Source organism: Vulpes lagopus, chromosome 6 (assembly GCF_018345385.1).
Source record: "Vulpes lagopus strain Blue_001 chromosome 6, ASM1834538v1, whole genome shotgun sequence".
Taxonomy (NCBI): domain Eukaryota; kingdom Metazoa; phylum Chordata; class Mammalia; order Carnivora; family Canidae; genus Vulpes; species Vulpes lagopus.
Window position 1 is genome coordinate 76,959,306 of NC_054829.1, and position 27,249 is coordinate 76,986,554.

The 27,249-nt window shown below is 44.1% G+C and overlaps 1 protein-coding gene across 6 annotated transcripts in view; it reads left to right on the forward strand.

Moving 5' to 3' along the window:
* The window catches only part of SHROOM3 (shroom family member 3), a 185,301-nt gene that overhangs the window by 128,595 nt on the left and 29,457 nt on the right, over nucleotides 1–27,249 (forward strand). For 5 of the 6 annotated variants that reach the window (XM_041757604.1, XM_041757605.1, XM_041757602.1 and 2 more), the window contains 2 exons: nucleotides 13,896–14,027; nucleotides 22,701–25,923. In XM_041757604.1, coding sequence (XP_041613538.1) covers nucleotides 13,969–14,027; nucleotides 22,701–25,923 — 3,282 coding nt within the window. In that variant the 5' untranslated portion in view covers nucleotides 13,896–13,968. Of the gene's footprint in view, nucleotides 1–611; nucleotides 707–13,895; nucleotides 14,028–22,700; nucleotides 25,924–27,249 lie in introns of those variants that run through there. The other variant, XM_041757603.1, reaches the window with a different exon arrangement.

Sequence of the window (27,249 nt, forward strand, 5' to 3'; positions counted from 1 at the left end):
CTGTGTAAAGTAAATCTAAACAAATCCATAATAGAACCTCAGGTTTTGACCCCTAGTTCATTCTCAGTTGAGCAGTGAGGATAGTTCAGCTGGCACTTTGCACTTCCCTTGGCAGTGAGTTTTGTCCTGGTGACACTAAGTCAGTGGAAGACCTCCTAAGGTTTAGTAGATGTTGATTTGGACCTCTGCTTCAGTAGCCTTCCAAACTGTGGGAAGTTTAAAGCAGTTAAGACACAGTTTTGCAGACAGTGGCATTTTTGCATGTGGAGGAGGGTGCGGGTTTGGCAGAGATCATTCAAGGAAACTTACTGATTCCAGTTTGATGCATTTTATCAGCAGATGGTTTTCCTTGTTTTCCTCCTCCTCCTGCCCACAAAATGGAATTCTAGCATTTCTAAGCTGTGTGCTATTGTCTCAGATGCTAGCTCTTCTCAGGAAAAGTTACCAAGGGTTACCTTTTCCCCTCTGATTTGGCAGGAATTGGGTTTTAATTGGCCAATTTGCAGAGGTGCCTGGGACTGAAAGTCCCACCCAGCTGCACGCTTGGAGAGTTGAGTTCAGGGCGGTTCTCCCTGACGGGAAGCACAGGGGATTGTTGGGAGCGGAGAGAGCAGTAGTAGGGCAAAATGGCTTTTTATCCCACCCCTGAATATGACGTGCAGTTGGCCAGAGGGTTGTTTTCTAGGATGCTTCTGTTTGCCACCAGGTAAGTCCACTACTATTGTGGGAAAAAACTTCAGCATTTTCATTGCGGGATTCTCTACTGTGAAGCCTTTCACAGCTGTCTTTTTGATGTTGTACTATAGCTGTTTATAAAGCAAAATAACCACAGGTTAAGTTTAAGCCTGTTTCTCTAAATTGTCATAGAAAATTCTTGTTATTTGAGCACCCATGTAATTCAGTACTGTTAATATTTCTGCATGGGAATTTTCAATCATTCTCTCTCCTCTGTATACAGTCACCATAATTCTTATGATATGCATATTTGGAGTGGCTTTTTATCTCATTCAGATTAGCAATTGCTTTGTGTGAACTCCTTGGTTTTGCTTCCCCATTTCCCTGGGGGAATTCCACAGTAACTATTCCTATTTCTCAAAAGGAATGGCCATCCATGTACTAACAGCCAAGTTCTTCTCTATTCTCATTGCCAGCATTTGTTTGAAGAGAAGGAACCTGTGAATACATTCTCAATTCTAAAGACAAGGTGTGGTCTTCTTATTGAACTTTGAATTTACATGAAAAGAAGGGTTTATTGAGATTGCTGGTTGTATATTATGGAACTGAAGGTATAAATACTTGACTATCTTTTCCCTATTCACAATAATTTGAATCAGTTTTTATTCTTATATCATCTTGATTCAGAGTTTTCGTTCAGAGCTATGCTTAATGCCAGTGCTTGCGTCTAGGGATAGTATAACTTAAAAGAACATATGGCACGGAAAGAATAGGTGGGTGCGTCAGTCATAGGTGGGTGCGTCAGTCATGGTAACGTTCTAGATCTCAGGGTGATTTGAATATTTATTACTGGAGGAATTCATCATTATTATACTATGTAAAAGGTAAAAAAGAAAATACAAACTGCTTATATTATAAAACACACAGAGAGGAGGGATCACAGGGCTGGTTTTTCAAGTTTAATTTGGCATCCTTTCATTTGAAAGTTAATAAAGGAGAAGCATTCTTCGGAGTTGTATTATTTTCTCTTTGACCAGTGTCAGGTTATGTGTGGGTGATGGTGGTGGTTAAACTGCTGTAAAATTTATTATGAAAATATTGATAGGGAGATGCTGAGAAGCTGGAGCCAGTGTCCTTAAAGTTCTCAGCTTCTGTCTTCTTTTCATTCATGTTTCTATAATATGTAAAAGCTTTCTTAGTGAACAATCCCTTTCTGATATGATTTAAAGATATAGATTCTTCTTTTGACCACTGTTGAAGGTTTTTTCTCTAAAATGAATTCTTTCTGTCCCTTGCTTTGTTTTCTTGTTCCTTCAGTTGCTTGTTTGTGGCCTCTTTCTCTACATGACAAGAGTGAACTAGGAGTGATTTGATGCAACACATCAAACCTACCCCAAAAGAGAATTCAGTTTCTTTGGTGTTGGAGGTTTAGGGGCCATCCATTTGTTTTTGTTTAATGGAATGGTGGTTGGAAAAAATGTAACTTCTAAAAGGTAAGGCTTTTGCCTCACAAACTAAACCAAACCAGGAGTGCCTGGGTGGCTCAGCGTTTGAGTGTGTCTGCCTTCGGCTCAGGGCATTGAGTCCCACATCAGGCTCCCTGCAAAGAGCCTGCTTCTTCCTCTATGTCTCTGCCCCTCTCTCTGTGTCTCTCATGAATAAATAAATAAAATCTTAAAAAAAAAAAAAAACCTTTCTTCACTTGTTTTGGCAAATTCTATTTATGCTCTGGCATTGTATAAAAATTAATTAGCTTAATTTTGAAATATCTTGGTTGGTATTTGGACTCCTTTAAAGTCTCAAAGGACAATCTTGTGTGGGTTTATACCTAAAGGAGGAGGAGGGTTTCCAGCTACAGTCATAGGATATCCATCCCCCCCTGCCCCTCAGCCCTGCAGCCCGTTGGGTGGAGGGGAAGAGCCATGCAAACCTTTTCATTATGCCCTGATGAACTGCTTCTGATTTATCCAACAGGAGTCCTCCGGCAGAGCCCCCACGCAGCTTCTTCTTAAAAGGGGGCAGTAATTCAAGTGCACATAATATTTCTAGTTCTCTGCAACTATCTAACCCTCTCTGAAATCCCCAAGAATATGTTTGTGGGTGTCTGTGTGTGGAAGATAAAAACAAACCAGCATAAAAGTGATTTCTCTTATCTGAGCTCCAGCAACATATTCTATGGCACAGAGAAGTGGAGAATAAAATTCTAAAATCATAATATCGGCTCTTTGAAGAAATTGGTAAAATCCAGTGCCTCCTTCCTTTTCCAACAAGTAAGATATCCAAATTGCAAACTGAGATTTGAGAAGACTAAGTTATTGATAATTAGAACTTAGGCTATTTTTGTCATTGAATTTTTAAAGTCTATAAAAGACAAAATGAATGCTCTTAAGGATCAGAGATGTTATGGTGTTTGCGTCAACTTCTGCCATGATTTATATGCAAACGTTGAAGTGTGGGAAGGAGAGTTGACTATTCTGAGTCCTCAGAGTTGAGAGGAAGGTAGAAAGAGAGGGATATTGAGAAAAAGACATTACAATACCATCACCCATTGGTGACTAAGTGAAAAGCACCCACCCCCATTGCTGGTCCCTCTACTTTACGATAATAGTTTTCTTTGGTCATCAATAAAATTTAAATCTTTCTTAAAATGTGTCAGAATAGAGAGTGGGGAAGAGATAAACAAGTAGTAAAAGCGTGTTTGGACAGGTGTGAGGAATGGGGTAAAGCATCTAACTAGAAAAGGTTTTTCATCTTTTATGCAAATTTTAGATGTTAGAGGCTTTTGTCCATCTGTTAGCACACTTCACTCTTACTTGTGATTCAGTTGTTAAAGCCAAAAGTCCCCAGGGCATATTATCAGGATGTGACATTTAAAAAGAACTTCTCTTTCCAGAAAGGACTGTGTTGCTATGGAGTTATATTATCTAATGCATACTTTTCTACCCACTGAACCACTTGTTTATGACACAGATGTTAGTGAGACAATTATAAAAGCTGTAGAAAATTTTGCTTGGATTTTTCTGTAAATGCAAAAAAATCTGAAATACAGCCTTGAAGAGCCCTATAGTCCTAGAAACTAGAGGCTAGGAATGCTTTTAAGGTGGGGAGGGTCTCAAGGATTTCTCAAAAACAGTGTCTTCGCCGCAGTGTATTAATGCACAATTACCACCTTTTTTTTTTTTGAAGATCATAGGCTTTTTCGACTCTAAGAATTTTTAGAGCTTTTCTGTGTCCTCTGAACATGTAGAAAACATATTTCAATAAAGGGTAATTTTTATTGCAGAGAGTTCCATCTGGATCTATAGAATGAAACAAATGTTATGAGTACAGTTCAGTGTAGCTTGGCTGGGTCATAGTTTTCAATTGCTAAATATTTTTGCCATCAGTATTTGAAGCTTATCATTGTCCTGTAGACAGGAAATGCCTAAATAGGCACTGTAGTTCAGATCATCTGTTCTACCATACTAAAGATATAATCTCCCCCCACCTCCACCAAAAATTACTTGTACAGTGACATTTAATTGTTTGCATTGAGTTTGCTCCCTCTTTAAAGATTTTTTTTTATTTATTCATGACAGAGAGAGAGAGAGAGAGAGAGAGAGACTCAGGCAGAGGGAGAAGCAGGCTCCATGCAGGAAGCCCAACATGGGACTCGATCTGGGGTCTCCAGGATCACAACCTGGGCTGAAGGCGGCACTAAACTGCTGGGCCACCAGGGCTGCCCTGCTTCCTCTTTAAAGTATGAAAGGGGCAATTTAGCATTAACTGTCAAAACTGCAAGTGCCAATTTTGAGTCAACAATTCTACTTCGGGGAATTTCTGCCCTGATATATCAGCATAGATAGAAAACAGTGTATGGGCATGGTTATTCACTAAAGCATTATTTGTAATAGCAAAAGACTGGAAATCAAAAAGTATCTACAAAAAGGGTCTTGTTAAATAAATAGGGTATATTCACACAAGGGAATATGAGGCAGCTAAAAGGAAAACAAGGCACAAGGAAGCTCTAAGTACTGAAGAGAAATGGAGGGCAGAGGCTGGAAAACATGGAGTAAGCAATCTCAATGACTTTGATCTTTCAACTATATGATTACCTATCCAAAAGAGTACTTAAATAATAGGAAAATATAAAGATTTGATTAATTTTGGTGATGAATACATGGGTGTTCCTTATATTAATTTGAATTCATTTATATATGATTGAAGTACTTTATAATTTTAAAAATAGATGAGGAAAAATAGGGGGAAAATAGCAGAGACACACAAAAAGAACTTTAGGAAGCATATGTTTCCCTGGGCCAAGCATATAATGCTCAGTGAGTATATCAGGAAGACCCTTAACCCACATCCATAACATCTTAATTCAAATAGACCTAATTTACAGAATATATTATGTAGCAGGTGATATATTGGGGTTATGGGGGATGGTTAAGACCAGAACCTTGTTAAGTTGGACTTGGTCATCTATTAAAACATATTGTGCTCTAAACTGATGATGGATGGGCAGGTAGGTGGGTTAGTGAGTGGATTAGAAAATATGATGTTTTATGTGGTAGTGCTGGTAGTCTGCTTTGTATTCTACACATACCTGTGTAGGGCAGAATCATCTAAGAAGGACATCATGTCACTTGCTAGTTCCAGTTTCATCAGCCGACCCATCCCACACAGTTGAGCTTCCTTGTTTGTGGTTAGGAATGCAACAAAAGGGCTTTGTTTGAATTACACCCACAAGCAAAACTTGGGTTTACTCAAATTTTAAAATTAAATCGTCTTTTGGCTCTTATGGATAGGCTCATGATGTAATGCCCTTTAGGAAAGTATTTCCCTATCTTCTTAAAGATCAAAGTGATCCCGAAATATGAAAGCATGCTGTGCTCTTTAGGAAGGTTTATTAAATTATTTGCATCACTGAAAAAGTCAGCAAACAGCTATTTGACTTTTTTGGTTATCTCAAGATACAATGTAATATATTTTTAAAATGAGAAGCTAATTTTGAGAAACTGTGCTTTTTAATAGGTAATACATGTGCATGGTACACAATTCATAAGTTATAGAAGGAAATACAGTGAAAAATAAGTTTTCCTCCTCAGAGGCAGTCATTGTTTTTAATTTCAGTCCAGAATATTGTTTCCATGAATAAGCACATAAGGGCTTATGTATATTTTTCCCTTCCACACTGCAGCATACTGTACTCACAGTGCTACACCTTACTGTCATCCTCTAACCATATACTTTGGAGATCTTTACATGCTAATATGTATAGAGCTACTCCATTCTCTTAATGACCATAAATGTATTCTATTGTATGCGTTGTACTGCAACGATTTAACTACCCTGCTACTGATGAGCATTTAGCTCTTTTTTTCAATCTTTTTATAGATATGTTATTTGAAAATTATTTCTAGATGTTGCCAAACTGTTCTTTCTCAGGTTGCGCTGATATATATTCCCCCTAACAAAATGTGAGATTTGGTGGGCTACATTTAATTTTTTTTAAAGATTTTATTTATTTATTCATGAGAGACACAGAGAGAGAGAGGCAGAGACACAGCAGAAGGAGAAACAGGCTCTTCGCATGGAGCCTGATGCAGGACTCTCCTGGAATCATGCCCTGAGCCAAAGGCAGATGCTCAACCGCTGAGCCACCAGGTACCTCAGTGGGCTAGATTTAGATCCTCTTTTTCATTGTTCTTTTCCCTCATTTTGTCACTTATCTGTCCATGTGGAAGAATCATATATCATATATATATATATATATATATATATATATATATATATATATATATATATATCTTATATTATATATAAGATATATATCTTATCTCTGAAGCCTTTTCCCAACATGTGTCTTTGTTTTTTTCTTTTAGGACCTTTTGATTGTTTCAAGATTTCTCTGTTCTTTATGTTTGAGGCCTGTGAGGAGACTTGACACTCCACCCTAGAACAGATAGTTACTTCTAACTTGGGGAGAAAAAAGCTCCCCAGTTTGGGCTTCCTATCTTGGCATTGCAAATCTTGGACACTTATTTTATCTTTACTGGAGGAATTAACTTCATTTGGTCTCCCTACCTGGATGTAAGCTCCTTAAGGGCAGGACCATATCTTAGTCATTAATTCTTTTAAATATCTCTCATCAAATTTCAACTCTTCTAGTCCTCACTGTTATGTTCCTTAAACCCCAACCTTCCACATCAACCCCTCACTTTTCCCTCTTCTGGCATCATAATGAAAATAGAGGACATTGGGTGTGAAGTCTCTCCAATTTTCCTCCCACCCTGCTCTCTTTCATGCTTAGGAGCATCAACATCTTACTTCCTTCTTTTTTGTAAATTGTTTTTTAAGATTTTATTTATTTATTCATAAGGAATACACAGAGAGGAGAGAGAGAGAGAGAGAGAGGCAGAGACACAGGCAGAGGGAGAAGCAGACTTCATGCAGGGAGCCTGACGTGGGGGATCACACCCTGGGCTGCAGGCAGTGCTAAACCGCTGAGCCACCGGGGCTGCCCCTTCCTTCCTTCTTTCTTATTTCAGTGGAACTGGCTTTACTGCCACATAAATAAAGTCATACTCCCCGCATGCGCTCTAAAATGCCATCCTTTCCTACTTCGTCATGAGTCCTGAGGAGTGTCATTCTCTTTGTCCCATATCCTGAAGTTGCCTGTCTCACATACACTTGCTCAAACTTCTGTTTAAAACAAAACAGCAAGAACAAAACCTTTCCCTCCCTGATCTCCTCCAGACTTGTGGCTACCACCCTCTTTCTCCCCTTTAGAGCCAAGTTTTTGAAAGAATGATCTGCCCTTGCCATTCCCATTTTATCTCTCATTCACCTCTTACTTCACCATAGTCAGGCTTCTGCCCCTGCAGTTCCACGGCAAAGACTTTACTAGTTGTCAAAACCACTGCACATGCCTCCACCCTCCTCAGACTGCCTTCTCTGTAGCAGTTGGAATGGTTGAAGTTCCACCTCCTTATTCTCTCCCCTAGGAACCTGTGGAACTCTTGTACTCTTTTATATTCTCCTATGTCTCTGGAAGCTTTTCCTTAGGCTTTTGCTTTGGCTTCCTCTCCCCTAAATTGTAATGATTCTCTAAGACCCATTGTTAAACTACATCCTTTGTCTCCCTGTGCACTCTCCCTAAGCAACTTGCCTTTTCTCTAAGGCCATGTGCCTTATCACTCCTAATTTCTTTCTTTCTTTTTTTTTTTTTTTTTTAAAGATTTTATTTATTCATTCATGAGGCACAGAGAGAGAGAGAGGCAGAGACAGAGAGAGGGAGAAGCAGGCTCCATGCAGGGAGTCCGATGTGGGACTCGATCCCGGGACTCCAGGATCACGCCTCCGGACGAAGGCAGGCGCTAAACCGCTGAGCCACCCAGGGATCCCCCACTCCTAATTTCTAAATGTAACCCAGACTTCAGTCCTCTAGACCCTCTGCCTCCATTGAAAACCCTACAGGGACTCCATAGCAGGGTTCCATCCCAGGACCCTGGGGTCATGACTCAAGCCAAAGGCAGGTGCTTAACCGACTGAGCCATCCAGTTGTCCCCTAATGGTTCTTTATAGAAGTTAATTTAATTATCATTCTAGCTCAAGCTGGGAACAAACACCGTCCTTCCTCCATGGCTATCCTCCCTTCTACACCACATACATCCAAGTAGTTGCCAGCTGAGCATTCTTTTTTGGTTCACTGCCCATCATCTTAGTGCCAGGCCCTCTTATTCTCTCTTACCCTGGCCTCCAATCTTGTCTCTCTCAAATTTATTCTCCTTGTTATTGGCAGTATCTTACTGATACCCATATTTGAACATGCCCCTCCCTGGCTAAGGTTTTTTGGTGGCTTCCTATGGATACTTTCCAAACCCTTTAGTGAAGTTTGTTAAGAACGAGCCCCTCCTACCTCTTCACCTTCATCTTTATCATCTGTTCTTCCCCTTACTCATCATCTCTTTCCCAGTTTGAGTTGTTTCACCATGTGCTTGCACATTTCCTTGTATTTATCCTACTATTTCTTCTAGCTGGATGGCCTTCCCTTCCTTTTCTCAACCTCTTCCATCTAGAAAATCTTTCATGATTTAGGTAAAAGTGAAGCTTTTTTGACCTAAGCCCATAGTGTTATGAGTCCCTCCTCTGCATTCATCAAGCATCTTGTGATAAAGTAGATAAAGGTCTGTATTATGAACCCATCTCATAGTTAACTTGCCTGTCCTCTATATTGTGAATTACCTGGGTCTAATGCTACTTTGTAGTTCTTTGTATCCCGGGTGCTAGCATAATGGCTGGGATATAGAAAGAAAGTCTCCCAGGATGTCCCCTGAAAGAATGGGAAAGAAACTGAGGAAAGGTCTGGATAGGTTACATTTTTTAAAAAAGCTTTGCTGTTGTCTTTATTTTTTTTTAATTTTTATTTATTTATGATAGTCACAGAGAGAGAGAGAGAGAGAGAGAGAGAGAGAGAGAGGCAGAGACATAGGCAGAGGGAGAAGCAGGCTCCATGCACCAGGAGCCCGACGTGGGATTCAATCCCGGGTCTCCAGGATTGCGCCCTGGGCCAAAGGCAGGCGCTAAACTGCTGCGCCACCCAGGGATCCCTGCTGTTGTCTTTAAAGCACAAAGAAAAAATGTCTTCACTTACAACAGCTCCAGTTGTCTCCACGGTTCTATGCATAGCCTCTTGTGCACTTGAGAGTCTGATCCAGAACTCTCAGGAAGATGTCTGATCCTTCATGAAGGTAGTGTACCAATGGATATGTGAGGCTCAGGGAGCTATACTGAGCTTTGGGGCACCTCCCCTCTTCTTTCCTGGGAGATTTCAGACTAGAGAGCTTCTCTGGAACCCCTGAAATTATCAGTGAACAGTAGCTCATGCCTCATTTGCTGGCTAGAAGAGGGATATTTCTGTGGAGCCTGTGGAATTTATCAGGCCTGTCCATTTCTCTTGAGTGGGAAGGATTTGTCAGCTCCCAGTCTTTCTAGGTAGACATGGTCAGATACGGTTGGTGGTCGAAGCTGCTGAAGAGTCATCCCCAGCATTACCACCCTCAGGTGTCAGGCTGAGTTTGCCCTTCGGCTGCACCCATTGGCTTCTCAAAGCCAGTCCCTGGTCACAGGGCTAGCTAGCTAGCATTCTACTTCTGATAGGGGTCCTGCCAACAACTCTCACTGAGGTCACCAGAATGCGAGACAGGAAGAGGACAGTTTATTCTTTCTCCTTATGTATTTTGGACCCATTTTGATCATTTGGACCTGTATGAAGTGTCTCCAAGTGCCTCATACTAAAGAGACTTCATATTTTTTCATCAAGCTCTATATGGTTACTCAGCAGCATCTGTGGAGTATCTGAAGTGTTCTGGGTAACCGGGTTTGAATCCTGGCTGTGGGACTTACGGCTATGTGGTTTGGGCCAGCTTCTAAGGAGCTTAGGGCACCAGAAAGGATTTCTAATCACTGAGCAAAACTGGAAGATCAAGCAGGAATCTCAGCGAGGAACTGGGGCTCAAGGGAGGTGGCCTGGCTTCAAGGAACTGGGCAAGGAACCTACTTTCTGTGGGGCTGCACGTCCAAGGTTACAGTGAGGCTAGCAGCAAGAATGCCAAACTGTGAAGACACTGAGCCATTGAGACACTGGGGCTCCCTGATGTCCCTTCTGAGAAGAGGGCAGGTTCAACTTTGGACCAGTGCTGCACCCAGAGATATGGTTCACCTGGGACCTGTTATGGGGATTAGAGAAGCATGGAGCAAGAAGCCAGACATATTGTAATATTTTGCCTTCCACTGTTCGTCTCTTGAGTTTGCACCCTACTTCATCTCTTTCGCCCAAGGCTGTGCTACTACTTGCTTGCTTGCTTTCCTAGCTTCCAGGTGGGCAAGGTCTATTCCATCTTGGCCTGGGTATGCCTCCCTGACTAGATGTTATAGCCACTGCCCTGGCAGTTCCCTGCTTTTTCACTGTGGCCAGGGTCCTTCAGGCTGTGAGCACAGTAATTCTCTGCTCTAATTACCTACTCTCAGTACCTTATTGGGATCCTCAGAGGTGGGTGACTCATCACCATCAATAGTTCCTGCCCATTTCACTCATCTCCAGCATTCACTCCCAGCTTCTGTCTCCCCTTTCTTGTCCTGCATTGTAGATCTCTCTGATGGGCTTTCTCCCTGCTCTTTAGTCTTCACCAATTCTTAATAGTGAATAACTGAAGATAATCATACTTAACATTTATTGAGCTCTACTATGTGCCAGGTATATTAGCTCATTTTTAATCTTACAAAAACCCTACCAATAGGTTCTATGATAATCTGCCTTTTTTAAATGAGGAAGCTCAGAATGGTTAAGAAACTTACCACCGGGCAGCCCAGGTAGTTCAGAGGTTTGGTGCAGCCTTCAGCTCGGGTTGTGATCCTGGAGTCCCAGGATCGAGTCCCACATTGGGCTCCCTGCATGGAGCCTGCTTCTCCCTCTGCCTGTGTCTCTGCCTCTCTCTGTCTCTGTCTCTTTCTCTGTGTGTGTCTCTCATGAATAAATAAATAAAATCTTTTTTTAAATTTTTTTTAATTTTTTTTTATTTATTTATGATAGTCACACAGAGAGAGAGAGAGAGGCAGAGACACAGGCAGAGGGAGAAGCAGGCTCCATGCACCGGGAGCCTGATGTGGGATTCGATCCCGGGTCTCCAGGATCGCGCCCCGGGCCAAAGGCAGGCGCCAAACCGCTGCGCCACCCAGGGATCCCCAAAATCTTTTTTTTTTTTTTTAAAGAAACTTACCACCAGTTTAGCTTTTGGATTTTAGGGATCAGGATTAGAACCCAGGTTTTTCTGATAGCAGAGCTGAAAACCTGCAGCTACATTTCAGCTACTTTCTATCCCCAGCATTTTATCAAGAGAAATTTCAATTTTTGTCATTTTCCTTGGCTACTGTAGCAATATAGACATTAGTCTGAATGACTAAATGTTCCTTCATTTCAATAAGCATTTACTGCCAGCTAAAAATCCTTTGGGACTATATCCCTTGCTTCACACAAGATCATTTTCCTATCACCACAACCTGTCTTCAGAAAAAATATGTGTATTTTGGGGGAAGGATTCTCTCTCTCTTGGCATGTTTTCCATACTCTCTTACAGATTTTTAGAGTTGCTTCAGATTAAAATGAGGTTAATACACTCTCTTTGCTTAATGTCTTTACTTCTCCTCCCTAAGCCTTTGTTCATATAAAAAATAATTTACACGGGGTCATACAGCAAGTTAATAAAGTCTGGGTGAGAACCCATGTCTGACACCTGGGCTAGTATTATTCTGATATACTTATTTTCAAAATTTTACTAGTATCAGAGGAATGAGTTTTTATTGATATAACATAAGCTAATACTTTTTTTCATAGAAAAGAAATAGGTGGATGTCCTTATAGCTTTATTGTTAGTGTATCCAGTGTATCCTGCTTCTCATACACGTTTTTAAACTGCAGAAAATTTCCCCTACAGTCCTAGCGTGCAGAAGTTTTTAGCATGAAATTCCTGATGGCTCGCCTCACTTTTTTTGCCAGAAATAAGGCACAGTCACTCCCTCCTGACTCAAACCATCTATAGTAGTGTAGTTCTTCTTACCAAACTTATTCTTCAGTATTGCAGTTGAAGGACACCCACTTTTTCCCTTTGGCTCTGTCAACTCTTTTTGTTATAAGGGCAGGATATTTAAGAGTTGAAGTCAGTGACTTGCAAATTGAAAAACTATTTTCTAGAGCATCTTGCTGTTTATACCATGTAGTGTAGAGCAGCATTAACACTGAGGTAACTGCTAATTTTTATGTAGTTCTTACCAGGAAATTAAATTTTTTAAATTTTTTTTTAATTTTATTTATTTTATGATAGGCACACAGTGAGAGAGAGAGAAGCAGAGACATAGGCAGAGGGAGAAGCAGGCTCCATGCACCGGGAGCCCGACGTGGGACTCGATCCCGGGTCTCCAGGATCGCGCCCCGGGCCAAAGGCAGGCGCCAAACCGCTGCGCCACCCAGGGATCCCTTACCAGGAAATTAAAAGAATGTAATTTATCCAGCATCAGGATATGACAGAGGACTTCAAAATCCCCAGAAAGCTTTTTACCATATATCCACACAAAGTCTCTTGGAGGGAGGGAGGAATTATTGCTCTCATTTTTATATATGGATAAGCAGAGGCAACTCTGGCATAAAATGTCAATATGTAGGGAATCTAGCTGAAGGATAGGTGAGGATTTTTCCCCCATTGGTAAAGACTACTGTATAAGTTTAAGGTGTGCAATGTAATTTTTGGTTATATTTATAAATTGCAAAATGATTCCCTCCATAGTATTAGCTTCTACACCTCCATCCTGTCACATAGTTACTAGTTTCTTTTTTGCAGTGAGAACATTTAAGATCTACTCTCTTAGCAACTGTATCAAGTATATAATACAGTATTATTAGTTAAAATCACCATGCTATACATTAGATCCCCAGTCCTGTAAATCTTATAACTGAAGTTTGTACTCTTTGACCACATCTCCCACTCCCCAGCCCCTGGCTACTAACACTCTACTCTGTTATTCTGAGTTTGTCTTTTTTAGATTCCACATAGCAGTGAGATCATATATTTATCTTTCTCTGTCTGCCTGAGTTCACTTAGCATTATGCCCTCAAGGTTCATCCAGGTTGTTGCAAATGGCACGATCTCCTTTGTCATAGCTGAATAATATTCCTGTGTGTGTGTGTGTGTGTGTGTGTGTGTGTGTGTGTACACCACATCTTCTTTGGCCATTCATCAGTTGATAGACATTTAGGCTGTTTCCATATCTTGGCTCTTGTAAGTAATGCTACAGTAAATGTGGGAGTGCAGATATATCTATGAGATACTGATTTCAGTTTCTTTGGATATACACCAGAAGTGAGGTTGCTGGATCATATGGTTGTTCTATTTTTAATTTTTAAAAGAAAGCTCTATACTATATTCCATAGTGACTGTACCAGTTTGCATTTTTATGTAAGTCTGAAATTATATCAAAATGAAAATAAAATAAAAATATTAATAAAGCAGAGAACAGCAATGGTTAGTAAGAGAAATACGTGGTAAGCTACTTTCCATTATTTATTATTTTTGACCTCTAAGGATATAGCAGTCTCTGCTTTTAAATCTATAAATCACATCAGTGAAGAAATTCAGCTGAGAATGCTCCTAATGTTGAGAGGTCCCTCTCCTGTATCTCCCCAGGCGCAGTGACCCTGCAGGCCGACTTCACTCTTGGCATTTAACCAAATTTGAGGAAAACCAACCAGATGTCAGCATGATGCAAATAACTCCGGGCACGATTGGCAGTCCTTGGCCCCAGAGATACCATTCTAGGTAAGTGACCCCAGCTGAGACTCAGGGCTTTTCTTCTTTTAGAGGTCTTGTTCCCGGAAAGGAACATTTTCTTCTGTTTTAAAAATGTTTTCTTACACTCACCCCGAGTATTAAACCTCTCTACCCATCACCTTCCTCTTGAAACACCAAATATATACGTTACCTTCATATCCTGGGCTGGCACAGACTGGCACAGAGGGAGACCATCTGAGTTAATTGCAGGATCTGTCCATTCTCAGACATTTCTCAATTACACATTGTAACACTATTAGAAAAACTGACAAACTTTTTCCCTCAGTGCTTAATGTCCTTCTTAGCCAAATAGGTATCTGCTTTTTACTGAATGATTTTACTCCTGTATTTGAACTGCCCACTTGTTTTATCCTTCTGTTAAGGCCAGTTATCCAACTTAACTCCAACCCAAACAATTAATACACTTAGGGCTGCTCAGTGTGCACATGATCTCATGTGATACTCCACATCTTCATCTCTGCCTGTAAAACAGACACATATTCTTTTTTTTTTTTTTTTAAGAATTTATTTATTCATGAGAGACACAGAGAGAGGTAGAGACACAGGCAGAGGGAGAAGCAGGCTCCTTGAAAGAAGCACAATGCGGGGCTCCAGGACCACGCCCTGGGCCAAAGGCAGGCACTAAACTACTGAGCCACCCAGGGATCCCCAACAGACACATATTCTTAATCTTATTTACAGAACAGGAAATTGAAGGTTGAAGAAATAATTTGTCCAAGGTCAAACAACTGATCAGGACCTAAGTCCAGACTCAAACTCAAGCCAGGGGTCACAGCCATTGCATATAACTAACTACTAGTTATACTTCCTCTGCTTTTCTAGTCGTCGTATCAGTCAGGGTTCATTCAGGCAGGGCCCCCACCAGTGTCATGGGAGAAGGGATTTACTGTAGTAATCAGACCTGACACAGTTGAGGGGGACTGGGGAGAAGGAAGCCAAATTTGACCACCACACACATGAAAATACTCATTCAGGAATCTCCTATATTTACTACAAATTCAGAATCCATGGAAATTACGATTCATCTTCTGGTGCCAGGGAGTTACTCTGTTGCTTCAGAGTTTTTGAAAGTGCCTACATAAGGGTAATGGCAGGGAAGGGAAGGTCAAGAGAATATGGGCCCTACATGCAAATGAGATGCAAGTACTGTTGGGTCAAATGGGAGAGGGGTATGACTTCTGGAAGGATTACTTAACAGATGGTGGCTCCACATTTGGCAAGGCCAGGACTCAGAGTCCTTAACCCTCATGTCTGCTCAAATCAAGGGCCAATTCCTAGACTTCTCACTGATGGCCATGGTTCTCAGCACATCAAGATAGGCTTCAGGCCACAGAAAAGAATCTCCTGGTGACCCTCTTTGTTATAGACACTCTCTCCCTTGCCTGTGTCCCTTCTAATAACCCTGAATTTATTCTTGCCTCTCAGCAGGGCGCCACCTGCACCAGGCTCAGCACTTTTACTCTCTGGGCCTTTGGAAGGTTAGATGTAGAGAAGAAAAGAAACTTGTTGGAAAGTACTTGGGCTTTTAAGTCAAACCTAGGTTTAAATCCCAGCTTCACCACCTACTAGATGAGCTTAAGCAAAACATCTAACCTCTTTGATCTTGTTTTTCTTGTCTGTAAAGTGAAATTAATAATATGTATCCCACTGGACCATAGTGAAGACTAAGTAAAACATGTAAAACATTTAGTGCAGTTCCCTGGAATATAATAGGCACTCAATAATTATGACAATTACAATAATTAGGCTGAAGACTTATCAGAGGCACAGTGAAACCTGATCATCAGTTTCAAGGTGAATGGGCACCAGCCAGCACGCACATACAATGCAATTGTGTATTAGTAGAGTGCTCCTAAACAATGCGGCTCCATGGAGCCTCCCAACACCTAACCACAGGAGTCCCTAAATCTGGTCATGCTGTAACCTAAAAAGCATGGGCAGAAGTTAAGACTACTGCAATCAGTGCTCAGAAGAGCTGCACCCAGGAACTTGGTGACTTCCAAGAGAGTTCACTACTGGAGGACAATTGGAGCTGGCATCAGAAGTGCAGTACTCTGAAGGCTGTGTTTCTGCACTTCCCATTTTCTCCATCCTCTCCCAACCTCCAGAGGGGCTGAGGCAGGTGATCCATCCCAGTGCCTTCTAATGCAAGCTTCAGGACAGATCCCCCTGACCATCTGCACCAAGGGCTGTAGGGAGTACAAGGAGAAAAGCAAGCTCACATTACCTGCAGGGCTACAGACCTGAGTATTTTCTTCCCTGGCACAGGTCACCCTGTGGTCTGTTCGGTCCATGCTGCAGGCTTGTAGCTCTGGCAGATGACTTCACCCCAACTCTGTGCTGCTCAGAGGGCCTGACTAGGCGGCTGTCAGTGGAGAAGCGCTTCAGGCACATTTCTGAGGAGCACAGTGGCATCTAGTGGTCTGATATGCCAAACCAGGTGATTGGCATCCCTCTGACAGCCTTCCTTTAGTTCTAGAAACCCAATCTCTGTCCTGAGTTTTTGGATCTGTTTCTCATTAAGAAGCATGAGAATCAGGGAGCTTGAGGAAGCGGGAAGCACAGGACAAGTGATTTTAACTGCCTGCAAGCTGGTTTAGATAAGACTTTCACTGAACCTATATTTTAGCTGGCTCCTGTCAGGCCTGGCTCCCGGTCTTTATGCTGTCCTACAGAACTCTTACAAAACGGTCCTCAGTATAAAGTATTTCAGGGGAAGCCCAGGTGGCTCAGCGGTTTAGCGCCTGCCTTCGGCCCAGGGCCTGATCCTGGAGTCCCGGGATCGAGTCCCACATCGGGCTCCCTGCATGGAGCCTGCTATGTGTCTGTGTCTCTGCACCTCTCTCTCTCTCTCTCTGTGTGTGTCTCTCATGAATAAATAAATAAAATCTTAAAAAAAAATAAAGTATTTCAGAAGAGATTTAGGAAAGTCATGTAATCCAGCCCCCTCAGAGGAGGCTGAAATAACAGTATCAAAATGCTAAAGAACCAGTACAACATCTCAGATGATTTCTAGTTCCTGGGGGTATAATGCTGAACAAGACATAAAAAGCCCCCGCCCTATAATATTTGTTTACCAAGGTCTGTTCCATGGATAATAATCCATTAGTATCATTCTCAATGGGGAAGCACTGGGAGCCTTTCCCCTAAGATCAGGAACAAGACAGGGATGTCCACTCTCACCACTGCTATTCAACATAGTACTGGAAGTCCTCGCCTCAGCAATCAGACAACAAAAAGACATTAAAGGCATTCAAATTGGGATCCCTGGGTGGCGCAGCGGTTTGGCGCCTGCCTTTGGCCCGGGGCGCGATCCTGGAGACCCGGGATCGAATCCCACGTCAGGCTCCCGGTGCATGGAGCCTGTTTCTCCCTCTGCCTGTCTCTGCCTCTCTCTCTCTCTCTCTGTGACTATCATGAATAAATAAATAAAATCTTTTTTAAAAAAAAAAAGGCATTCAAATTGGCAAAGAAGAAGTCAAACTCTCCCTCTTCGCCAATGACATGATACTCTACATAGAAAACCCAAAAGCCTCCACCCCAAGATTGCTAGAACTCATACAGCAGGATACAAAATCAATGCCCAGAAATCAATGGCATTTCTATACACTAACAATGGGACTGAAGAAAGAGAAATTAAGGAGTCAATCCCATTTACAATTGCACCCAAAAGCATAAGATACCTAGGAATAAACCTAACCAAAGAGGTAAAGGATCTATACCCTAAAAACTATAGAACACTTCTGAAAGAAATTGAGGAAGACACAAAGAGATGGAAAAATATTGCATGCTCATGGATTGGAAGAATTAATATTGTGAAAATGTCAATGTTACCCAGGGCAATTTACTCATTTAATGCAATCCCTCTCAAAATACCATGGACTTTCTTCAGAGAGTTACAACAAATCATCTTAAGATTTGTGTGGATTCAGAAAAGACCCTGAATAGCCAGGGGAATATTAAAAAAGAAAACCATAGCTGGGGGCATCACAATGCCAGATTTCAGGTTGTACTACAAAGCTGTGGTCATCAAGACAGTGTGGTACTGGCACAAAAACAGACACATAGATCAATGGAACAGAATAGAGAACCCATAAGTGGACCCTGAAATGTATGGTCAACTAATATTCGATAAAGGAGGAAAGGCTATCCACTGGAAGAAAGACAGTCTCTTCAAGAAATGGTGTTGGGAAAATTGGACATCCACATGCAGAAGAATGAAACTGGACCACTCTCTTTCACCATACACAAAGATAAACTCAAAATGGATGAGAGATCTAAATGTGAGACAAGAGTCCATCAAAATCCTAGAGGAGAACACAGGCAACACCCTTTTTGAACTCGGCCACAGTAACTTCTTGCAAGATACATCCACAAAGGCAAAAGAAACAAAAGCAAAAATGAACTATTGGGACTTCATCAAGATAAGAAGCTTTTGCACAGCAAAGGATACAGTCAACAAAACTAAAAGACAACCTACAGAATGGGAGAAGATATTTGCAAATGACATATCAGATAAAGGGCTAGTTTCCAAAATCTATAAAGAACTTATTAAACTCAACACCAAAGAAACAAACAATCCAATCATGAAATGGGCAAAAGACATGAAGAGAAATCTCACAGAGGAAGACATGGACATGGCCAACATGCACATGAGAAAATGCTCTGCATCCCTTGCTATCAGGGAAACACAAATCAAAACCACAACGAGATACCACCTCACACCAGTGAGAATGGGGAAAATTAACAAGGCAGGAAACAACAAATGTTGGAGAGGATGTGGAGAAAAGGGAACCCTCTTACACTGTTGGTGGGAATGTGAACTGGTGCAGCCACTCTGGAAAACTGTGTGGAGGTTCCTCAAAGAGTTAAAAATAGACCTGCCCTACGACCCAGCAATTGCACTGTTGGGGATTTACCCCAAAGATTCAGATGCAATGAAACGCCGGGACACCTGCACCCCGATGTTTCTAGCAGCAATGTCCACATTAGCCAAACTGTGGAAGGAGCCTCGGTGTCCATCGAAAGATGAATGGATAAAGAAGATGTGTCCTATGTATACAATGGAATATTCCTCAGCCATTAGAAATGACAAATACCCACCATTTGCTTCAACGTGGATGGAACTGGAGGGTATTATGCTGAGTGAAATAAGTCAATCGGAGAAGGACAAACAGTGTATGTTCTCATTCATTTGGGGAATATAAAAAATAGTGAAAGGGAATATAAAGGAAGGGAGAAGAAATGTTGGGAAATATCAGGAAGGGAGACAGAACATAAAGACTCCTAACTCTGGGAAACGAACTAGGGGTGGTGGATGGGGAGGAGGGTGGGGGTGGAGGGGAATGGGTGGCGGGCACTGAGGCGGGCACTGAGGCGGACACTTGACGGGATGAGCACTGGGTGTTTTTCTGTATGTTGGTAAATTGAACACCAATAAAAATTAATTGAAAAAAAATAATACATTAGATGCTCCTTGGAAAAAAGTTCCCGGAACCAAATTAATTTAGAAAACACTATTTAGTATATTTCCCTTTTAGAACATCACATGAACAATAGTTTATGAAAGACTCAGAAGTCTTATAGCAAATAGAGTTAATTTATTTAGCCCAGCATTTTCTAAACATTTGATCATCTAAGGAATTATCAGGTTCCCTGCTGAGTGGGGAGTCTGCTTCTCCCTCTCCCTCTGCCATTCCCCCTACTTGTGCTCTCTGGCTCTGTCAAATATATACATACAATCTTTTTAAAAAAGAAAAAAAAACCATTTTCATACACTGGTTTTGTGCTCTTTTCTGTGTTTTAAGTATCTAAAAAATATGTTTAAACACGTAAAATCAAAAGTAATTATAAAAATAAGTAATATTATAAGAATACATGGATCTACCATAGAAGTAACATTTTGTCATATTTGCTTCAGATCTTAAGTATTACAGACACAATTGACGTCTCTTTCATATAATGAAAGGGATATAAGATAGTGTCAAGTAGTGGTAAGTACTGTGAAGGAAGTAAGCAGAGGATCAGGGAGTAAGGATGGAAGAGATGCTCTTGCATTTTAGGAAGTCTTCTCTCAAGCAGAGACTTGAATAAAGAGAAGTGAGCCAGGTGAAGGGCAGACCGTGTGGTGGGAACGGTGAGTGGGTTCAAAGCCCCTGAGACACTGGAATCTCTTTCATGGGTCTGAATTCCAAGAAGGAAGCCATCACCTTGGAGTGTAGTGAGCAAGAGGAGACCAATAGAAAATGAGGTTGGGAACTAGCCAGACCACAATAAGAAGCTTGACACACTTACCTTTTTTTTTTTTTTTTTTTTTTAAGATTTTATTTTTTTATCCATGAGAAACACAGAGGCAGAGACATAGGCAGAGGGAGAAGCAGGCTCCCTACGGGGAGCCTGATGCAGGACTTGATCCCAGGATCCCAGGATCACGACCTGAGCTGAAGACAGACGCTCAACCACTGAGCCACTCAGCTGCCCCTGCACGCTTATCTTGACAGTAAGGCTATCTCTGTGGGGGTTGGAACTATTGTGGCGGAATGAAGACCTCATCCTTAGTTCTTACCCACCATTAAAAGTGCAATCTTGGAAGCAGGAATGGCAAAGATAATCAAAATGACTACTTCCAGAAAGTGGTGGAAGAACCTTGTAGAGGGTGATGTCTGTGTGTTCACTGGCATACATAGCATGCCACTTGGTCACATTCTCCACTCAGCTTGGGAATGGAGATTCTGGAGGGACAGAGCCCTCCCTGAGTAGCAAAGAGCATGCATGTCACAGGAGGGAACCTATTGTACATTTTCTCTGCCTAAAGATATTTATACCAGTGATTTTGCATTTCTAGACATCATCTACATCTTGAGATATGTTAATGATGTTACTTCTTCCCACTCAGTAGTGACAGATTCCATTTATTCATTTTGACTTTCTGTGGTTCCTAAGTAGATCTGACTTACCGTTTTGGTGAAAGATTACTAAAACCCTCAGCAGTTCAGACAGGGATTAAGTCTTGATTACCACCTACATGGAATTGGTGAGCAAAACAGCCAATATGGGATATATGGCTTCCATTTCCACTCCAAGTATTAGCTCTGAATCTTTTGTTAGAGGAGATAAAGGGAAGCGTAAGTGGGTCATATGAGATTATCCTCAACTGAGCCGTCATGTACATTTTTAACACAATCTCTTCATCTGAAGGGGAACTAGGAAGGAAGGGGGGAGGGGGTGAAGTCTGGCAGTGACATATGCCATACCATTGAGTGCCAGGACTGGCAACTCTAATCTGGCTGGCTCAAGAGCTGTTCCTTTCTCCCTTGAATTTATACCTGTCCCTCCCCAAGTAGGAGGCTCCACTCAGTAAATTGACTTTCTCTAAAAGAACTATATTCTGGAGGTAAGTTGCTGAAAATGTAGTCTTCCTTGCAATCCAGTGCCAGTTTTGAGTCAAATATGGTCTTTCCAGTCTCTTGCCATAGACCCTGGATTTAGGTCAGCCACAAAGCATTATCGTATACTTTGCCAATAAGACACTGTATTTACTTAAATGAGATCTAGAAATATAATAGCCCCATGAATTTTAATAGTGCTGAAATGCCTATTCATTTGAAAGTATTAAAGCTTATCAAAAAAGTTTTAGTGTTTACCCTTCTGTGGAGAATGGTGAGTTATAAACATTTGAACAGTTTTGAGATTGTTTGATTTTTGAACCACTTATTCCTTCCTATATGCCCTCATCCCCCTCCCCCAACATGCTGGGAGAAGTATATCTTGCGTTTGTAACTAAACTAATTATAAGTAATTTTGTTTTGAGGCAACTCTCTGGGGTTATGCCATGTCGGGATTGAAAGTCACTCCCCGCCCCCCTGGCAGGCTCTGAAAATCACCTGGAGGATTGTGTAAAGGAGGAGGTCTTACCTTTCTAAGTGTATGAAGGAGGTTTTGCTCGGGCCTTGGGAAGTCATCACAGATGATGGACTCCTATAATTAAGACTTCTTATAAGGTTTCCCTCGCCTTTCTCTGACTCCCATCTCTGAATTTCTCTCATTCAGCTTTGTGTTTAGCTTTCTCACTACAAACAAATTGTCTCTAGTAGTTGAGATTCCAGGAAGATTGCCAGGGAATAGACCTTCAATTCCATAAAAAGGCAAGATATTAACTAAAAACATATACACGTGCACAGAAAGTCTCCCTTACCCGGTTCACATGCCTGGTCTCTTACTTAGTTCTTCCGCTTCTCACAAAGAGCCCCAAGAGACACAAAACTGCAGTCTCTCTCACTCCTCCTTTCCCACCTCTCATTTCTTGGCACACGTAGAATGTCATTTGCAGCATGTAGCAAATCACATTAATGTGTTTGTTGCCTGTACCCAAAGGCCACACGGCTTCCTTTGTGCTCCCTGTTCCTCCCCTTGCAAGTCTGGGTGATTAATTAGAGGCACATAGGTTACAGTGTTGGGCAATTACTCCTAGTGACAAAACACAAGGAGGCCGAGTGAGGCCCAAATATGGCCCTTTCACCCACCCTTCCAAAAACCAAACATCTTACACAAGAGTACGTTTATAAGCCAGGTCCTATGCCTATAAACTACCAAATGGTAACGGCTCAGTGATGCTGACTTCTTTGTCTCCCTTTCTTCTAGCTCTTCTACCAGTGACCTCTCCAACTTTGATCATGCTTATCTGAGGCAAAGCCCTGACCACTGCAGCTCCCAGGGGAGCATGGAGAGCCTGGAGCCCAGTGGGGGATACCCACCCTGCCATCTTCTTTCCCCTGCCAAGTCCACCAGCAGCATTGACCAGCTGAGCCACCTCCACAACAAGAGAGATTCAGCATACAGCTCTTTCTCCACCAGTTCTAGCATCCTAGAGTATCCACCCCCTGGCATCTCTAGCCGGGAGCGTTCAGCCTCCATGGACACCACTTCTGCTCGGGGTGGCCTTCTAGAAGGGATGAAGCAGGCAGATATTCGCTATGTCAAGACAGTCTATGATCCCCGCAGGGGAGTCTCAGCAGAGTATGAGGTGAACTCTTCAGCCCTGCTTCTCCAAGGTAGGGAAGCCCGAGCCTCAGCAGATGGTCAGGGCTATGATAAATGGCATAATGTTCCTCGGGGCAAGGGAGTGCCACCTCCATCCTGGAGCCAGCAGTGCCCCAGTTCCTTGGACACTGCCACTCCCAACCTGCCTCCTAAAGTGGGTGTGCCCCTGCCCCCAGCTCGAAGCGACAGTTATGCAGCCTTTCGGCAGCGAGAACGGCCCAGCTCTTGGTCCAGCCTTGATCAGAAGCGCTTCTGCCGGCCTCAGCCAAATTCTGCCGGCTCCCTGAAATCTCCTCTCATAGAGGAACAGCTGCATCCTGTGCTAGAGAGGAGTCCAGAGAACAGCCCCCCAGTGAAGCCCAAGTATAATTACACCCAGAAGGCCCAGCCTGGCCAACCTCTGCTGCCGACTGGCATCTACCCGGTACCTTCTCTGGAGCCACACTTTGCCCAGGTGCCCCAGCCTTTTGTGAGTAGTAATGGCACGCTCTACCCAGCACTGGCCAAGGAGACTGGGTATACAACTCCTCATGGAGCTTGTGATGAGACTGCTACCTTTGATGAGAATGGGAACCAAGATGGATCTACCAGGCCTGGGTTTGCCTTCTCCGTGCCTCTAGAACATGATTCAGTGTCCCCGGTGGAGAGGAAACCTGAAAGCTCAGCCAAATGTGTCCCCTACAAAGTCCATTTCCCTTCAGTACCTGAAAATGAGGAGGATACCTCCCTGGAGAGACAGCTCACACCTCTCCAAGGCAACAGCCCACATCCCAATGAGAGAAAGAGCACCCACAGCAACAAACCATATTCTCATTACCACAGCCTCAAATGCCCTCAGGCCTGGCTAGTGGGCGAAGACAAAAGATCTTCCGGGACCTCAGAGCTTTGGGATGGTGATTTACATGAAGACCACAACGCCAACCTGCAGCAGAGGCTAGAGAGAGAAAGCCTAGGCCAGAGCCTGCCGAACAACTGTGGCAGGACCAAGTCAGCCTTTTCCTCCCTCCAAAATATCCCTGAGAGCCTAAGAAGGCAAAGCAGCTTGGAGCTAGGAGGAGGAGCCCAGGAGGGCTACCTGGATGGCCGGTCTACCTCTGTAATCAACAGCAAGGTGGAAGACTCTGGCAGGAGAGCTCTTCCTGTTTACAGGAGGCATCTGGACAGGCCAGTTTCCTATCCAAGGCCCGAGGCAAGAACCAGTGCCTTGGCCTCTTTCCCCAGTTCAGACTCAAGACACAAGGACCCTCCCTCCTCACCCCACCAACAGATATCCAGTCTGGGCAGGAGGTGGCTCAGCTCCAGCAGCACCTCAGCTCTGCCAGGCTTTCAGCATGGGAAACCCCACTGCTCGGTGCTGCAGAAGGTTTCCGAGATCGAGCAGCGAGAGCAAGGAAGCCAGAGACCCCGGAGCCTGAGCTCTAGTTACGGGCATAACTACAGGCCCAACAGGACGCTTCCAGCTTCGAATACTTTGGGGAATGACTTTGAGGACACAAAAGCCAATATCCATCTTTCTGAAGCCACTGAACTCCTAGGCAATGGGGAGCAGCACTCCAAAAATGAGCCAAAGCTGGAAGAGGCTTCCTGGCAGCCACATGGCCAACAGTTGAGGAGGGGCGCGGATGTTGGCCATGGCCCCCGGCTTCCAGGCAGCGAGCCCCCGAGGCGGGACGCCCCCCTGCTCCGCAGCCAGAGCACCTTTCAGCTCTCCAGCGAGGCGGACGACGAGCCCGCGTGGCCAGAGGCCAGGCCCCGCACACCCGAGTCGCCCGTGCTGGACGCCCCCTTCAGCCGCGCCTACCGCAACAGCATCAAGGATGCGCAGTCCCGCGTCCTGGGGGCCACCTCCTTTCGGCGCCGGGACCTCGAGCTGGGGACGCCTGCAACCTCGAGAGCCTGGCGCCCGCGGCCCGCCTCAGCTCACGTGGGGCCGTGGAGCCCGGAGGCCGCGGCTTGGGCCTCCCCCCACACCCCCCGCGAGCGGCACAGCGTGACCCCTGCTGACCGCGACCCCGCCCGCCCCGCACCGCCTGCGCCCCGGAGGGGCCCGCGCCGCCGCCTGACCTCGGCGCAGAAGCAGCGCTCCTACTCCGAGCCCGAGAAGATGAACGAGGTGGGGGTCTCGGAGGAGGCGGGGCAGGCGCCCTCGAGCCCGCGGAGGAAGGGGCTGTGCCCCGCCGAGAGCCCCGGGGCGGGCCGGCGCCGCACCTTGGAGCGCAGCGGCAAGGCGTGCTGCGCGCTCGGCCTGTCGGGCCCGGAGCTCAGGCAGTTCCAGCAGAGCGCGCTGGCCGACTACGTCCAGCGCAAGACCGGTAAGCGGCCTGCCCCGGCCCCGGGCCGCGGCCTCCAGGACCCCCCGCTGCCGCCGCCGCGGGAGCGCGCCCAGAGCGCCTACCCGAGGCCCGGCCCCGCGGCCCCCGACGGCCCCAGCCTCGCCTCGGCGCCCAGCCCCTGCGCGCTGCGGGAACCCAGCGGGCAGCCGCGCAGGGAGGCCGCCCTCCCGCCGGCCGCAGCAGCAGGGGGTGCAGGGGAGGCCCCGCGGGCGCCCAGAGACCGCAGCAGCTCCTTCGCTGGAGGCCGCCTCCAGTGGGAAGGGCAACGTGGGGACCCAGCCCCAAGGGAGCTGCTCGGAGGCGCCAACTATGGACCGAAGTGCGCCCAGACGGTGGACAGGACCCCTGGGGAGCCCTCCTCGTGGGGGGCTGCAGCCAGGAGGACCGGGAAGTCCAAGTCCGCGGAGGACCTGCTGGAGCGCTCCGACGTCCTGGTGGTCCCTATCCATGTGAGATCACGGTCCTCCCCCACTGCAGACAAGAAGCATCAGGTATGTGTAACCAGAGGGTCCTAGGATGGGGCCCTTCGGCCCTGAGCTTTAGTGCGGCTCCCCTACCCCCCGCCCCACTTCTCCCCACTTTTTCCTTTCACATGGAAATGGGTAGCATTTGTTTTCATGGGGTGATTTCTTTCTGGGTCCCTGATGCTCTTATAGAGACAGAGATATGTAGATACATAGAGCTGTAGAGATATTTTATATAGATCTATGTGTCATATATATATATATATATATATATATACACACGTGGTCGTGTGTGTGTGTGTGTGTGTGTGTGTACACTTGATTTTAGAAAGCTACCCAGCTCTCAGTGCAAGAATGCATGGTTAGGAAAAGTTGGGGATTATCTTTTCTGCTGGTTTGTTTTATATTCATGGAATATATATATTTTTAATTAATTTTTATTTATTTATGATAGTCACACAGAGAGAGAGAGACAGATGCAGAGACACAGGCAGAAGGAGAAGCAGGCTCCATGCACCCGGAGCCCGACATGGGACTTGATCCCGGGTCTCCAGGATCGCGCCCTGGGCCAAAGGCAGGCGCTAAACCACTGCACCACCCAGGGATCCCCCTCATGGAATATATTTTAAAGATTTTAGCTTTGCACCCTCTGTTTCCGACTTTTACATTGACAAAACATGAAGAATTACTGACTTTAATAGTTATTGGTTATTGAACTCCTGGCCCTCAGCTAAGTATGCTTTACATTTGTTATTTCATTAATTCTCACAATCCTCCTGTGTAGTATATTACCCTCATCAAACCTAAGACTCCTTGACTCCCATCTGAATTCTTGAGTGCACCATCTTGGTGAGATAGGAGAATCACAGACATTTCAAATTCTCACAGAGAAGGATTTTCTAATAAAGATTTCCAACTATTACAAGATTATGAAGTGCTTTCCACTGGAAATTTCAGCAGAGCTAGCTATAGAACCTGAGTACTAACTCCCAGGAGTCTACGAATTTCCCTAATTCATAGTCACTGCTTGCTGTGGGTGCACTGCAGATCAAAGGCCTACCTCATGGTTCCCTTCCTACCTAAGAGGATATTAGGAATTCACATCTACCTTAGTACAAGGGAGAACACTCCTCCATTGTCTCTTCTCACAGTCTCTTTTCCCCAGCAGAGAAGTCAGTCATTTAACAAGAATTTGTAGAGCACGCATCATGTGAAAAGCACTATACTACAAGGTTGAAGGAAACACAGAAGGAAATAAGGTTCATGCCTTTCTGGGGTTCACAACTGAGCAAGGAATAGGAACTTCTATATATAAATAGCTAATATGACTAGCAAATGCTAGACTAGAGTCGG